Source organism: Centroberyx affinis, unplaced genomic scaffold (assembly GCF_046629955.1).
Source record: "Centroberyx affinis isolate AG114_WGS23_722 - 3 ecotype Tasmania unplaced genomic scaffold, CSIRO-AGI_Caff_v1 ptg001131l_1, whole genome shotgun sequence".
Taxonomy (NCBI): domain Eukaryota; kingdom Metazoa; phylum Chordata; class Actinopteri; order Beryciformes; family Berycidae; genus Centroberyx; species Centroberyx affinis.
The window spans coordinates 216,643-232,496 of NW_027279670.1; the positions used below are offsets into that span (position 1 = coordinate 216,643).

The 15,854-nt window shown below is 45.4% G+C and overlaps 1 protein-coding gene across 2 annotated transcripts in view; it reads left to right on the plus strand.

Moving 5' to 3' along the window:
• dock1 (dedicator of cytokinesis 1) overlaps positions 1 to 15,854 on the plus strand; it is a 172,419-nt gene that overhangs the window by 38,863 nt on the left and 117,702 nt on the right. The window contains exons 17-24 of one of the 2 annotated variants that reach the window (XM_071523954.1): positions 1,418 to 1,521; positions 2,277 to 2,460; positions 7,993 to 8,090; positions 10,205 to 10,294; positions 11,586 to 11,686; positions 11,846 to 11,974; positions 13,970 to 14,078; positions 14,902 to 14,913. In XM_071523954.1, the coding sequence (XP_071380055.1) occupies positions 1,418 to 1,521; positions 2,277 to 2,460; positions 7,993 to 8,090; positions 10,205 to 10,294; positions 11,586 to 11,686; positions 11,846 to 11,974; positions 13,970 to 14,078; positions 14,902 to 14,913 (827 nt within the window). The remainder of the gene's footprint in view (positions 1 to 1,417; positions 1,522 to 2,276; positions 2,461 to 7,992; positions 8,091 to 10,204; positions 10,295 to 11,585; positions 11,687 to 11,845; positions 11,975 to 13,969; positions 14,079 to 14,901; positions 14,914 to 15,854) is intronic. The other variant, XM_071523955.1, reaches the window with a different exon arrangement.

Here is a 15,854-nt window from a genome sequence, read left to right on the forward strand (position 1 = left end):
TTGGAAAGTTACAATGGTTGGATTCTATGGATTCATGTTTGGTGTAAGCTTTCCAGTCAACTTCCATCGCCTGTTATATATTCAGTTACTGGAATATGCTATAGATTTTTGCAAGCAGAATATAAACCTTTGCATTTAACTGACAGAAATTACGCTAGCCTTATATTTGATGTCTGCACTGTATTGGCCAATCACTTTCCTGGGAAGCTCCGGTCTACTGAAGATAAGCAGACTGGAGATGGTCTGCTAACTCCAGGCCCTTGAGTTGTCTGTCTCTGCCTTTGTCTGCCTCTGTCCGCCTACCTGCCTCCTCAACTGCTCCTAGCTAGTGCTGAACTTTTACTAGAGGCACAGACTGACACAGCTGCACATCACAGCCACTACTGGAGCTCAGCTCATCTACTCAGTGTCTCGGCCCCCTAGTTCAGACTCAGTCGGCCCCTATCATGGCGCTGCAGACTGCCACTGTAGTGTTGTCAGGCCTCATCAGACTGATGGCTGCCATCACAGATGGCGACCGTGGCTGCAGGAGAGACGCCGCCATCTTTTCACTTCTGTTTCATCTGACCAAATGCCACTACCTGGTGACTGACGGAGAGGGTAGGCTTTTAAATGTAGCACAGTAGAATAAACAGAAACCTGAATTGACAGCCCACCTCAGAGTTGGAGGTCCCGCCAATGTCAGCGCATAGCTGACTTGGATGGACTCAAAAAAGTGACTTGGTCCTGAAAGCAGCCTTTTTTTCTGAGCGTGTATTTTTGAGCTCCGAGTTTTCCCCCTTTTCGTTTGGAAGTCACTGAATACATTTTGCTCAACCCGGGTGGCATGCCTACAGTGTTTCCTCTCCACTGGTTTCTCTCCAGCCAGCCCAGCAATTATTCACCGGTGAGGCTGCAGGCAGCAAACCAATGAGGGGATTTATGCAGATGGAATGCGTGAGATACTTCGATGAATCACGTCTCCGCGCACGTAAATTTGAGCTTGTTGATCCACAATGATGATATATGTGGCCCTATGGGAACGCGCGGTTACAGGACAAAGCCATAACTCTCTGGCCTGTTAATGCAGTCCCCCCCCCCCATCCCCACTGAGCATCCTCTCTGCACCCTGGCAGGACTATATAAACTGATCACAGCCGCTGCCCTAAGATAAAGTGCAAGTGCAACCTTGGTCTGTTACAGTCTATTACACAACAATTAAGAAAAGTAGATAATTCCATTCTTACAAAATTAATATTTGGTGAGAAAGGTTTTAAAATGGCAAATAACTGAATGTTTTTTCTGGTTGCATGTTCCCACCTTTGCTCTCCCTCTCACTAAATAATGATTGTTCTTAATGGAGTTTGATGAAAGCATAACCCCTGCCTTCCTGCTGTTCTTCTGCCCTCCTGACACGCTGCCTGTCCTCCTCCCGCAGCCAAAGACAAATCAGAGAAGATATTTGCCCTGTCTTTCGTGAAGCTGATGAGGTACGACGGCACGACGCTAAGGGACGGCGAGCACGATCTCATTGTCTACAAGGTAAATATGAAAAATATCCCATAACGCAGCTCCGCTAGGCTCGGTCTGCGGCCGCTGCCGGCGTCTCCGTCACTGACCGCCTACCTGCAGGGCCGACCCACGCTCCTTATGACGTGACCACAACAGGGTCTTGGGTGAAAAATTGGCCTGTCTTATTAGAAGCTACTGTAATAACGGCTTCACTGCGTTCTATGGAGAACTGTGTATTTAGCCCATATCGACCCCCACACTGAAACGAAATTACTTTCCAATTAAAATGCCTTGTATAATGATACCTTTGCGTTACGGCTCCCATTTATGTTAATTAAAAAGTTAATACGGGCAAAATTCCCCCAATTAGATTTTTTTTCCCTCTCTGTTATTATTTGCACTGAAGTTGTCAGTCAAGGCTACTGTTAGGCGTTGTCAGGTGGTGTTATAAGCTCGTCATGCTATAACTGGCAGGGATGGAGTCCGTTCAAAACTTTACTGAACCATAGGGAAATTTGGTTTGCAGACTGGATTTACAAGCGGAACACATCATAAAAAAATGCAATAACACTACATAACAAATCACCACAACATATACTGCTAATTCAGGTTGTGGATTTTCATTATCATGCAAAAACTGGTCAGCTATCGATGTAAAATGTTTTGCATATATATCCCCTTTTGGCAGCGTATACAGAAAGAATCTTCTATCTGGACTGGTTGAATTGCAAAATCACTTCATTTACTTGATGAATTGAAAGTGAACCTTGTCCTGGAAAAAACAGGCAGAAGCGAAGAAGCTGGAGGACTCGTCCCTGTACCTGAACCTGCCTGCCACCAAGCTGGAGCTGGAGGAGAAGGGCTACTCTGCCACGGGGAAGAGCACCCAGAACCTGGGCAACTGCACTATCAGCAAGGACTCCTTCCAGATCTCCACCCTGGTCTGCTCCACCAAGCTCACACAGAACGGTAATGGCCTCTACACTCGTTTCTCATTTGCAAGCTCATTCCCATTCTATTCTTCTTTCTCTCACCTTCCGGTCTCTCTGCTGCTTGACCCCCTTCTGATGCACTATCTACTGTAGCGAAGTGCAGCCTCACAAATCTGCCCGTCAAAAGAGGGCTGGCTGAAGAAAGGGATTTTTCAAAACATTTTAGCCAGACAGACCCCTGCTTTTGAAACACATGACCTCTGAACGTGGCAGACTGAAGATTCAAAAACAGAAAAATTATCCATGAATAGTAAACATATCTCTCTTTGGCTAAGGTTCTTATTAAAATACATTTTTCACAATTTAAGTTGGACTCCAGCACCATTTCCAATAACCCTTGCTCCTCCGTCCGTCGCTCCTTTCACCCGGTCTCTACATCTGTCCACATGTTTGACACAAACCCTCACTCAACATTTTTCCTCCATCCTTTTCTCCTTCTAACCTACTTTCTCTCCCTCCACTCCCCTCTGCCACTCAGTCTCAGTCAGTAGACTCCAGGCCGTTTCTGCCGAGGGGAGGACAGCTCTGCTCTGTTTACTGCTGTCAATCTGGCAGGGAGCACTTTTATTTCCCAGGGTGCCGAGAAGAGCCATGCTTATTAAGCTAAGGAAATCCCCTTCTCTGGCCCATGGCTCACGGATTAAGGACTTTGACCTCTGTGTTCCCCCAGCATTTATACGCGTTCATGAACCATGGGACCCAACAGTATCTACAGTATTTAGACATTGCTGTAAACCCCCCCCGGACTTACTGGTCTCCCCAAACCATGTCCATAACCTTGTGGCTGTCTCGTTGGGGAGCTGGGGTGGAAAGCTGTTCTGGGAGAGAGAGAGCGCTCACTCGCTCCTCGCTCTGATCCCACAGTGACCTCAGCGTACCTGTATGGCTGCGCTTTCTTCTGCGCCCGACTTTTCTCCCTTGTGTTTGGGTATGCAGGACTGAGCCGCCATTTTTAATTGGAACCAAATTGAAGAGATGACTTCCTCATTCTTGTCGGTACTTCTTTGCCACAGATGGAAGGAGAGCGAGAATGAGCAGGGGACAAATTCACTGCAGCCTAACATTGACTGGAAATGGAATTAATTGTTTTACTTGCCCAGAGCAACACCCTATCTTGAGTAAGGAGCGCATCATTTCTTTTTGTTTTGTATTCATCGTGACACGGAGATAATTTGAAACAGTTGAACAAAGACAGAGTGAAAGGGAATGCTTGGAGTGAGCTGTTGAAGCAAATCGATGTAGCGTGAGTTCCAGCACATTGCAGTCTGGTCACATAGCATATGCAGCACCAGAGCGCTGGCTGAACGCCCCTCTCTGGGAGCGCCACTGCAGCGGTGAAGGTGCCGTTTCCCCACTGCAGCCACTAAACTTTCCGCCAACTTCTTACCTCTCCTTGTTATCCTTGATTTCCGCTGGCCCCAAAAATGAAACCCTGTGAACCTGTTTTTTTTTTTTTCCACCTCCAGCTGCCCAGCACAATATAATCCACTTGAAAGCTTAACTCCTCTTTTTCAGCAGTGTGCAGCCTTAAATATAAAAGTAAGGTAAGGCCAGAAAGAATTGACTGCTCGGGGTCTGCTAAATTGTCAGAAGTGTTCTCCAACACAGCATCCTGTTATTAAAGGAGACCAAGGCTCAGGGCTTCACTCACAACATCACACAGACACACTGACTGACTATACACCATTGATTCTTCCCATCTGTAGAGAGAGGCAGAGGGCTCTGATGAGTGTGTTGTTAGCTAATACACCGCACATTAGGTGAAAAACTCCTAACTCCAGTTTTGGTGACTTATATATTTCTGCTCTCAAGTGAAGGATTACATGATTTAAGACCGCTTGTGGTTATGAATCCCTTTGAACACCAATTGTATGATTTAAAAAATGCAAGGTTGTCAGTCTAAAAATAGGGCTTTTTTTCTTAATTCCAGATAAGCTGACGTTTTGGATTTTGGTTTTCCTCCTGACAGCGGCATTGTAAGGAGAGTGACAGCTCTCTGTCTGTCTGCGTATCGATCTCTACTAGGCCTCCTCTCCCCAGCAGCCGTCATACTAATGTGGAGGCTTAATGTGACCCTGTGGTAAACAGGCAATTTAATCTTCCCCGCCTAATGAAGACCTGTGTGTGTGGGAGAAGAAGTGGATTTTTGTTGTTGTTATCCTGCCTCTGGTTTCAATAACATGCACAGCAAAGTTCATAAAGCCTCAGTAATGAGGTCACAACGGACCCCCGAACGGGCCTGGGTTAGATCTCTGGGACGAGGGGAGAATTTTGTTGTCAGACCGCCGCTCTGTATATTGTCCGCTGTAGAGGAGGTGTTGTGCCTTGATGTAGTAATGTTACCTTTGAGGGTTATTAAGTTTAGTCTGGTGTGCTCTGTCATTTACCTACAGTCCTGCCTGGCCTCCCACTGGGCTCGGCGGGTGGCGATGTCAGCGGAGGAGCAGCTCTCAGGTGTGGCAGCAGAGCCGCATCCCCTGTCCTGCCCACACTGATGAGATTAGAGAGCCGAGAAGTAGCCCGAACCATACTGTGAACTGCCATGTAGATCTATATAACACACTGCGGGTAGAAATCAATCGGCACCGTCCTCTCTCCTTATCTCCCCCGCTCTCTCTCACACTTGTACTTTCTCCCTTTTCAACGTGTGTGAGAGATGGGCAGCAGTGTGTGTCCTGGTGGGAAGATCTGGTCCTGTGGAGCGGGTCTACTGCTGATATTTACCTGGCACTTTTGTGATGGTAATTTGCAAGGCACCAATGGGCGCTTGGGGATCAGACTGCCTCGTCACTACACACTGAGTTTGATTAAACAGAGAGGCTTGTGCGTGTGCGTGTGTGTGTGTGTGTGTGTGTGTGTGTGTGTCCCCGAGGATATGTCATCCCACGCCAAAGCTCTGGGAAAAGGTTTGAGTTCTTTTAATAAAGAGAGGCAGAGCCAATTCGTCTCCGACAGTGCTGGAGTCTGCCTGCTTTATTAAAACCTAGAAGCTCTTTAAAACTCACACCCAAACAGCTCGCTCGCTCACTGACTCTCTCACACACACACACACACTCCTCCCCTCCCCTCCTCCTTTTACCATCCACCTGTCCTTCCAGCATCCTGTCCAACGTCTCTCATTTTCGCAGTCTCATCCTCTTTCTGCTGCTTCTATTCACCTACTACAATGTATCCAAGCGTCTGCATCATCTGTCCAGTTCGTATTCACTGCATTGTGACGGGTTGCGCACGAGTGGTGAGCAACTGAAGACTTTTTCAAGCAAGCAAGCAAAAAAGAAAGAAGCCACTGTAATGCCCTTCCCAGCAGACTGCTTGCTTCACACACACGACACCGAGTCCCTGATCCCCACATCTGAGATGAAACACTCCTTTTAATTAAGCTAGATTTATGCAGGCGGTTTCCCAGCGCTGGGAGCTCATGTGAAGTGGCTGCCGGCTCTTCCCAGGGTATTTGCAGTGTGGCGCACTAAACTGAGGCTGGAGGGAGGCCGCAGGAGTGGCAGGGATCTAATGACAGCAGAGCCGGGAGACGACCCGGTCCGCTGAACGACGTTTTAGCACGCTGCTCCCGACTTTGGCTGGAAGAAAGGGAAAGAGAGTTCATAATGACTTTAGAAGAGAGTGGGTAATTACACCTAAGGTTCACACTATGTGAAGCTACTCTTACTGCATTGTGGGATGAAGCCTGCTCTGCGGTAACACGACAGGCACATCTTAAATGTAATAGTGTCATAAGACATCTGAATACAAGGTTGTCACTGTAAAGAAAAGGAGGAACAAGCGACTTAAAGCTATTTGAAGATTTTGTTTGCTTTGTGGCAATGAGATGAGCAGAAAATGCTCTTGTCAAGGAAGATATAAACAAACATTCAAATGGTAATGTGAAGTGTTTTTTTTCTTACATTTATGCAATGGCAATGTAATTATTTCTCACACACTGAATCATTCTTCTGCTTCTACTTTCCATCTGCTGGTTTTGTGTCTTCTTCCAGCCCTGTTGCCAGCAAAGACTTCAGTTCCAGAGCAGATGCTATTTGTCTAACTCACTCTGTGATTTCCCTGTAACTCCCAGGCAAGCCAATTCTCCCGCTCCAAACTGCTGTGGGTGCTCCCCACACACTGCCTCACCGTCCCACGCGCTACAGACAGCGTGTCCTCCTATCACTCCCTCTGTCAGCGTGGCCTCCGACAGCGACGCCCCCACCGGGGCCAAGCTGCCTGATGATTTATCCTCATTTCATTCCATTTGTCTCTGCGTGGTGCTAAGCCGTCAGTTTTAAAATCTATATCTCCTGGGGGCAGGAGAACCCCTGGTCGTTTAGACAAGGCCCTGCGACTGAACCCTGATAGGTTGTCAGGAGTGCAGATGATAGGCATCCATCACCGTGTCGCCACGCTTGATTGGCTCTGCCAGAGCATGACGGGCGAGGAGGGGGAGGAGGGGGAGGCGGGGGAGGAGGAGGGGGAGGAGGGGGAGGAGGGGGGGTCTCAGCTTGTCCCAGGCAAGCGCAAGCTCCCAAGGCGATGCTAGGAGGCAGGTGAGCCAGCCGGGGCTCTTCTAAAACTGTGTTTTCCTGAGCCCAGCTGTTCTGTCTAGGGCTGGGCGATATTGACAAAATCAAATATCACAATATTTTAGACCGAATACCTCAATATCAATAATGTGACGATATTTTTGGGATGAGTATTGGTGCTTTCGTAAGATTTACACACAAGATTGTTTTAGAAATTTTTAAAAATTTGTAATGATCATTCAGTAATCACTCTGCAACGCAGCCTTTAAGACCAGGAAAAAGTAACATTTAAGTTATTTCACAATATTATGATAACCAAAATGATATCTAGTCTCATACCACAATATGGATATTATACTATACAGTATATCGCCCAGCCCTAGTTCTTTCTGTGCAGGCTTGGCTAATACTACATCAACAATCTGGTATAGAAATGGCTTGCTTTCTGCCTTATAGTCCAGAGTCAAAATCACTGATGTTGCTCGAAACTCTGCCATCCTCCAACTTCCCCGCTTAGCTCATACCATTTGTAACGCCTTTCGTCCTCAGAATTGATCTGATTGATGTCCACAGGTGTGGGAGATACAGTGCCTTAACAAATTGAGATGAGTGAATTTTTTAAGCCTCCAATTTGATAATCTGCCAAAGGTGGTCTGAACGAGTGCTCCCTTGAGCATGATTAATCACATCATGACTCATCCTCTTATGCATAAATTCATTTTCCATGATTAAATTAAGGGATCTAATAGAACGATTTTTTACACTTTATTGCAGCATGGATTATTAACACTATATTTGGGAAATATTTGAGACTGATTTGTATGGAAAACACTCTTTAACAACTGTTGTACACCAACGCTCATGAAATGCAAATGATAGACCTTCATTCTCATCTTTGTTTTCCGTCTCTGCCTGTCAATCTCTCTATCCAGAGTCAGTAGGATGAACTTTTCATGGTGCTCTGTGGTAATGACGGGTCTGTGTGTTCTTTCTAGTGGACCTGCTCGGCCTGCTGAAGTGGCGCTCCAACACCAGCCTGCTGCAGCAGAACCTCCGGCAGCTGATGAAGGTGGAGGGCGGAGAGGTTGTCAAGGTCAGAGAGTCAAAGTTCAACCCATGCAGATGCAAAAACCTGTTTCACTTCTTCGGTGTGTCAGGGAGACTTGATGCTGAGACCAAAACCGGATTGAGAAGTCACTGTCACATTGTTTGGCTGTCCACAGCCTTGAAAACGCACCTAGTTCTTCTGCCTAGATACACAAAAAAACCAAAACGTCTCAACAGCTGGTGACATAAACAATGCAATCAAAAACACTCCATAGTGTCCCTGAAAGCCACAGTTCCTTGGCAGCGATTCCACAAACGATTTCACTGCCTGTCGGTGGGAACAGGTTGTATTTTTCTTTTTTTCAGCACTGTCTACAGCCGGGAGGGAGAACACAGCGCCGCACACAATGTACAGAGGAGTGGTCCTGCTGTCAAAATTATAGGCAGGCCCTTTAAGTACCCAGCGTGGGGCAGATAAATAAATCAGTATCTGGAGAAAGTTTTGCGTGGACTGGTTGGGGGCCCGGCAGATTGCGTGCGTGCCAGAGGAAGTCCCTTCACCCAGACAGTTTTGAGCGGGCCAGATAGATGTGTCAACCACAGCTGGACTTGTTCATTAAACCGTAGGGGTGTGATTATCATTACCCACACAGCGGCACTCGATCTCTCCAAAGCACTCAGATGCCGCTGCTGTACAATTAGCCGCCATTTTCGGCTTGGCATTTCAAAGCGAATTCATCAATACGCATAAACCGTTTGGTGGATATATATTAGATGTTGTTTACAAAGATTAGATCACAGATAGAGGGGGAGAATTTTGATTTTGTCATAGTTGCCATTTATCTTTCTCTCACCGATGCGGTGATATCAGCAATATCACTACACTCCTCCCTCATCAGTGTCACGCAGTCTGCCGTTATCCTGGCACTAGCGTAATTGAAGTGTGGTTTGAACGCGTCAACATTGTGTTTGTCTCTTGTATAGAACATGATGAATCTTATCCTCTTGGTGACAGGCCCCAGCGCCACTGCTCTGTTTCCAGCGCCTTTACATCTGTTTTCACGTTGCCTCAGAATTGGCCGACTAAATGGAGCATGTTTCCCCAGAGAGGGATGGTGCGTGTACAGTTAGTGTTGCTGGAGGTAATGCTGACAGGGAAATTATCACCGTGTATGTAGACCTTTACCACTGAATGCTCACAGCTGTATGGGGGCACTTGGCCATTGAGGCTTACGGCAATGTGACGGACTCTCACTGCATTCCTGTGTGGCTGAATGGGTAACACTGCCAGAGTTAGGGGTCCCATTCCCACTGGTTACACCTTACAAGTGCCATGAGTGCATATTCCAGATGTTTGCACTCATAGCACTTTATGGGATAAAATTGTCCACCAAATTTTGTTTTCACTCCAGGTGCAGGATTACATGGTTCTCTATGGGCTGAGAAAATTCTGCGACTCTTGGGCTTATGAAAGCCTTTCAAAACCTATTGGATAAACTTAAAAATACATTGTTGTCGAGCTAAGACTAAGGCTGTTTTTTAGTCCCTGGAAAGTTGACATTTTGGATATAGGAGGTTTTCACCTGACATTGACCATATGTTTCTGCAATGCTCTCTCTTACTGCTGCCAGTTTCTACTTGCTCCCTCCGTCAAAGTTAATATTAGCCTCCCACTAAGATCCATACCGGGTTAAAACATTTAATTGCAGCTGTCATACCACATATTAAAAGTATTAGCCTATTCAGCCGTACAACATTATTCAGGTTTTCTCAGTGTGATCGTGTTCTTTTGCGTTAGTCCATGTTATTCTGTGATTTCGCACCATTTGTTCCCCTTGATGTGATTGAAATTGAAAGTGTTTGGCAGAGTGCCCTAAGGTCATTTGTTAGTTGTTTTCTTTGATGTCACTAGCTGTATGTGGGATGTCCTTGCTAAAACCTTGCAGGAATTGTGCTCAATTGACAATACTGGTAATGACAGACTCAATTTGATTTGGAAAGGCAGTGAATAAAATGTTGTTTTTTCCGGTCAGACTCGATCATTGTCTTCCAAAACTAGTTTGGAAGCAATTATTTATTTATTTATTTTTTTGTGTGAGTGATGGATGCCAAAGCTTTACTGTTGGTCTGCCATAACATGCTGTGCGTCTGTCATTCTAGTTCCTGCAAGACACTCTGGATGCTCTCTTCAACATCATGATGGAGAACTCTGACAGTGACACTTTTGATACCTTGGTCTTCGATGCCTTGGTAAGCAGAGACGGATTCATACCAGCACTGCTGAGGTTGTTGCTGGTGGGAATAAACACTTAGACACACTCATAGCTCAGATGTAAAAATAATATGTTGTCAAATCTTTCATATGCTAAAAGCCTTTTTGACAGCCTAGGTTCTTTGTCAGGATGTCTCCACTCTTAGCTTTAGCCCTTTTGATTTCGCAACAAAACCTGTTGTTGTTTTTTTTTTTCTTCCTTTTTTTTTCATTTGAGCCACAAGTGCTCAGCCACCTGTTTTCTGTCCTCAGCTGCGCTTCCTTGGGGGTGTAAATAATCCACTTGCTTTTGTTTCTGGGGAGCATCTTCGAAGTATTACATGATCATTTTATAAACATTTCTTATGTATGCTGGACCATGACTTATTTATATGCTGTCAAGCATAAGTCTTAAACGAGGCTCTGTTAAAGATAAGTTTTAAACTGTCTGACAGCATCCATTTTGGTCTGAAAGTGAAGCAGAACCACTTCTACCTCTCCCAGGGCAGACGTGTTCTGCCTCAGGGTGTGTGTTGAGTGAAAGTATGCAGAGTACACACCTTAACTCCTCACAGGAATGCTGAGCATGTGCCAAAGTTTGACCGAGGATTGTACCATGAAAATGCCTCAACTGGGACACCTACCTGCTCATGCTCACAGTGCATTTCAACACCACAGTATTGCAATTACATTGCAGCACACATCCTGTAGTCATGTTCCCTTTTGGTCATCAATAAGAACTGGGCCCATCGCTCAGAGGGCACTGTAGATAAGTCACATCTCATGTGGAATCACTACTGCATTGATATGCATGAATTTGTAGCACCAGGGTTACATTTTCATTAATTGTGTTGGTCTAGGAGTTAACATCCCATTTTCCTGCAAGATAGACCACGATTAAGATCTCGCATAAAGCAAAAATAAATTAGCCTGCTTGAATTTTAATTTCAGAAGTTTTTCATGTATTAAATCAAGCCTTTGTAGCCACTGAGTCATTTGAAAGTATCTCTCAGAATCCTTCTATCTTGCATGCCATCGCCCAACATCATAGGGCAGATCTCAAAAGAACAGTTTTCTCTTTCAGGGAACGGGCCCAGAAATTGTGTTGTCTGGTGTCCTAGATTATCTGCAGGCTAGAGAATTGGGAGAAAATGGCTTTTTGCTCAAATGCAATCTTGTTTAATTTCCCAATCCCTTTCAGCATATTGAATGAGACAGGTGGTTTTTCCTGTTCTCCTTTATGAGCAATGTGGTTTACATTTTAATGAATATGTCTTTGTTCTCTGACAGGTGTTCATAATTGGGCTTATAGCTGACAGAAAGTTCCAGCACTTTAACCCTGTTCTGGAGACCTACATTCGGAAGCATTTCAGCGCCACACTGGCGTACACGTGAGTAAATTGCCATCTGTGCAAGTAGTGAGCAGTTTGGGAGAATGCCTGAAGAAAACGCACTGAAAAAAACAACAGTTAAGGACAAATGAGATCCCACTGTGGGATTTGAAAGTCCAAATTTGCCTAGCTCAGTATATGGTCTGGTCGTTCCTGCAGGAAGCTGACCAAGGTTCTGAAGAACTACGTGGAGAATGCTGAGAAGCTGACGGAGCAGCTGCTGAAGGCCATGAAGGCTCTGGAGTACATCTTCAAGTTCATCGTCCGCTCCAGGGTCCTCTTCAACCAGTATGTCCTGATGCGCCTGCGTGCACACACACTGCATAGAGACATACGTGCACACACACAGTCACTCTCAGCGTTTTGGGCAGAATCAGTTATTCTTTCATTTTCTTTTATACATTTTACTAGCTGGCATATAGTTTCCATTCTAACTTTTTTGCTGCCATTATTCCTTCAGTAATACTGTGGTTTCATCTCTACTCCATAAGAAAAATCTATATAAATTGTAACAGTGTTTGTCTGTTCCACAGTTTGCCATTACTGTGGAATAAAGTTGAAATGGGTATAAGTGAAGGGTCTTGCAGTAAAGTCATTTCTATGGATGCATGTATAATTGGCTGTGGGGATGTTAAATGGATGATAATGTTGTAGAGCCATGGACTGAAGCTGTTGGTGGGCGAGGGGCTGATGTATGACCCTGGTCTAATTGAGTGAGCAGAGTTTGATTGGTTTTCTGTCCAGTGTCTAGAGGACGCTCCGTCCTTTACTGCACATATCAGACCGCAGCAACGTCGCTCTCCCCGAGCGGCCCGCATTCAGAGTGTGTGCCGAGTGGCTCCCCTTGCAAGATGACTAATAACACCCTTATCTTAACCTTTCAGTAGACTGTTCTATCTGTATTTTAAATCTTTTTGTTGGATAGCACTTTCCTTGGTTGATGTGAAGTTTCTGCATTGTGGGCCATTGTTGCCGGTGGCAGCCCCATCGAGCCATTGTTGCTGTGTCAGACGCAGGTTTTGAAACTCTTTTAAATTGAAAAGTTGCCTTTTGAGATGGCTGGCAGTGACTTGGAATTGGAGGCTTTTATGGGGCTCTGACCAGTGGGAGCAGGGCTACATCAGCAGGTGATAGGCTTCTCAGTGCCGGCCAGCGGAACATTCCTATGACATGGTAGAGGAGGCACTCTAATCACGCAATTTTCCCCCCTGGAGGAAAGCTCCTCACGACCGGTGTGGCTGTCCTGACTTGACTCTGCTCCTTGGTGCTGCAGGTGAGAAGCGGCTTTAAGTAATTGTTGTTGTGGAAGCCCTGAGAGGGATGCCTCAAATCCCATGATTTCTGTAAGCCCACAACAGTGACTATCCTGGACCATGTAATACCCGCAGCGCTGTGAGAGATAGCGGCACCACAATACCTGGCTCTCTGGAAGAAAACCAGTGAAATCTGATGTGGTGGGAGCAACCTAAACACTTCACCCCCACTTCACCCCTCTCACCCCTGCTTCCCCCTAAGCAGAGCAAGAGGAAAACATCTGGGTTATGTGTTTTCAATCAATAGCCATTTGTAGTTTTTTTATTTTTTGGTTGACACACATTATTACTTTGCAGCGCACAAAGCAGCTCATTTGCGGTTAATACCACGTCTGTGGAGATTTATAGGCTCTGCAAGTGGGATGAAATGCATTTGCATTTTTGGGGGATTATGGAGGGAGCCCTGCTTTGTGTTCCCATGCACTTTGAAATGGGGGGAAGCGTTTTCATCAATTGTTTTCCGATTATTGGCTTTTGGCTGCTAGCTGGGCAGCTTTTGCGCCACGGAACCAAACTAGTGGAAGAAACAGTAATGTTACTGAGGCCCAGACAGATGGGGAAGGCTATTAGATGACACTCCCTCTCTGTTCCTCCGTTAGTATTCCAGGAGAGTCATTAGTGTAGCTCATTCTTTTTTCTGGTTTTTGTTTCCCCATGACAACAGGCAGGTGCGTCGGGGTCTTGTCATGTTGTTTTAAATGCTAATCTGGCTGGCAGCAAGAATGATGACTGGGGTTTTGATGCAGGAATATTTGCATTGATAACACACACGGCTTATTCTGCTGGCCGCTTTTAATGATTTAGCAGAGAAGCATCAAACTCTTGTCCACTTGTCCAACTCATTTCCACTGCATGGGGGTGGAGGGGGTGTGTGTGGGAGGGAGAGGGGGGTCTGTTTGCATAAGGATGAAACAAACAAACAGCCTTGTGATCATCTGCCAGTGTAATTCTCTACTTCCTCTCCTCCCAGACTCTATGAGAACAAAGGGGAGGCCGACTTCATGGAGTCCTTGAGGAACCTCTTTACTTCCTTCAATGACATGATGAACAGCAATTCGGAGAACACGGGCATGGTGAAGGTAGGCCGCCATACTGCACATGTCCACCACCATGCCACCACTGCAACTCTATGCCAATAAACACCTGCATGTTTGAATAGTAAATGAAACTGTGATGATTTGCTGTGGGCGGCATGCTCTCCAGTTGGACATAATAGAGATGTATGCATCGTATTTGATTTAAACTCATGATGGCAACTTATGGTCTCTGAGTCCAATGTGTTTGCTCCATCCATCTCTGGCCAGTGAGAATATCTGTCTCTCTGTACAGTGCGTGGTTTTCCTAAATTTCCATATGACCTCTATAGGGCTGCACATTAAATAAAACAAAAGCAAAACAAAATCATAAAATCATTAAAAGACTGTTCAGACAGCTTCTTAAACAGATACTCAAAGTAGAAACCATATCCTACAAATCATTCGGCAAGTCAGAGAAAATATTTTAATTTTGTTCAAAATATGCAAAACCCAACCATTAGCACCACCCACATTCTTTGAAAATTTAGAGAAATTATATAGCCATTCATTTGTCTGTCACAAGCGATCTCAGTCTCTGTGACCACTGATCAGATTTTAGGAAACCTGGAGGAATGATACATCTCACCACTGCATTCTGCCATTTAAATTGAAGATGTTTACTTCTGTTTTGTTTATTGTACAGCCCTAGCCTTTTGAAGTTTTTCTCCTGTCCATACATTCTATATGTTTGGTCTGTGTTGGTTTCTCTTGGCTGTCTGTACATGTTTGTTTGTTTGTTTGTTTGTGTGTGTTTTTCTCTCTGTCTCTTTCACTCTGACCTTGACTGTCCTGTGATCTGGGGCTCCTCTGGCCTTCTCCTCTTTAGCTGCTCCTCAAGGTATTTCTTTCACTGCCTTGCCTTCACTTTGTCATCCTGCCTTCAAGCTCCCTCTAGTGTGTTTGCATTTCATTGTCCTGCAAAACACACATGCGCACACACACACATGCTCGCGTGCACACACACATCCAGAGATAACAAAATCACAATGCACATGCACCTGGGCACACCTACAGCAGATGCATGTGCACACTCAACCATAGGAAATGCCCCGGAGTCAATTAGGAGTCAGTTGCTGTGTAATTGGGTGAGATATTAGCTTTACTGTCAGTAAATTAAAAATTGATCTTGAGGAACGGGCTTGTTCCTCAAGAAGCGAGGACTCCTGGTTTCTCCCTAAGTCAGCCCTTGTGAAAGCACTGTGACAGGTGGAAGCTAATAAGCAGCCCCAGTCACACCTTGAAACCGCATCCTGATGAGCATCTGGACACACAAACACACACACACACACACACACACACACACACACACACACGCATTAACTGACACACAACTGCACACGTCTGGTGACTGAGACACAAATAGCAGGAGTAGCAGGAGCAAGAGACACAACTCCTCTGAGACTTGCTTCATACAGCACGTCCCAACACAACAGGTGGGAGTTTAGTTGTTGTTGAGAACATAGTGGGGGAAAAAAGTTTTTGTTAAAATAGCTTTTCCAACGTGCCAACAGATGCAGTTGGCTTTTTATCAGAAGGCAGGATTTCTAACTGAAGATGTTTGATACTTGAGAGAGTCAAACAATGCCTTTTGAAATTCAACTTTCAGCCTCTCCAAGTCTGTCTGTCTGCATCTGTGGAGGGAGGTGAGGCGGTTCAGTGATGCATAACAAAGTGCTAAAACACTAACCACAACTAATAAGGCGGGAGTAGACTAAAGCAGGTTTCTATTTGGAATTCATGACTGTAGCCTTGTTTGAAAAATCAAGGCAAAGATGCAGA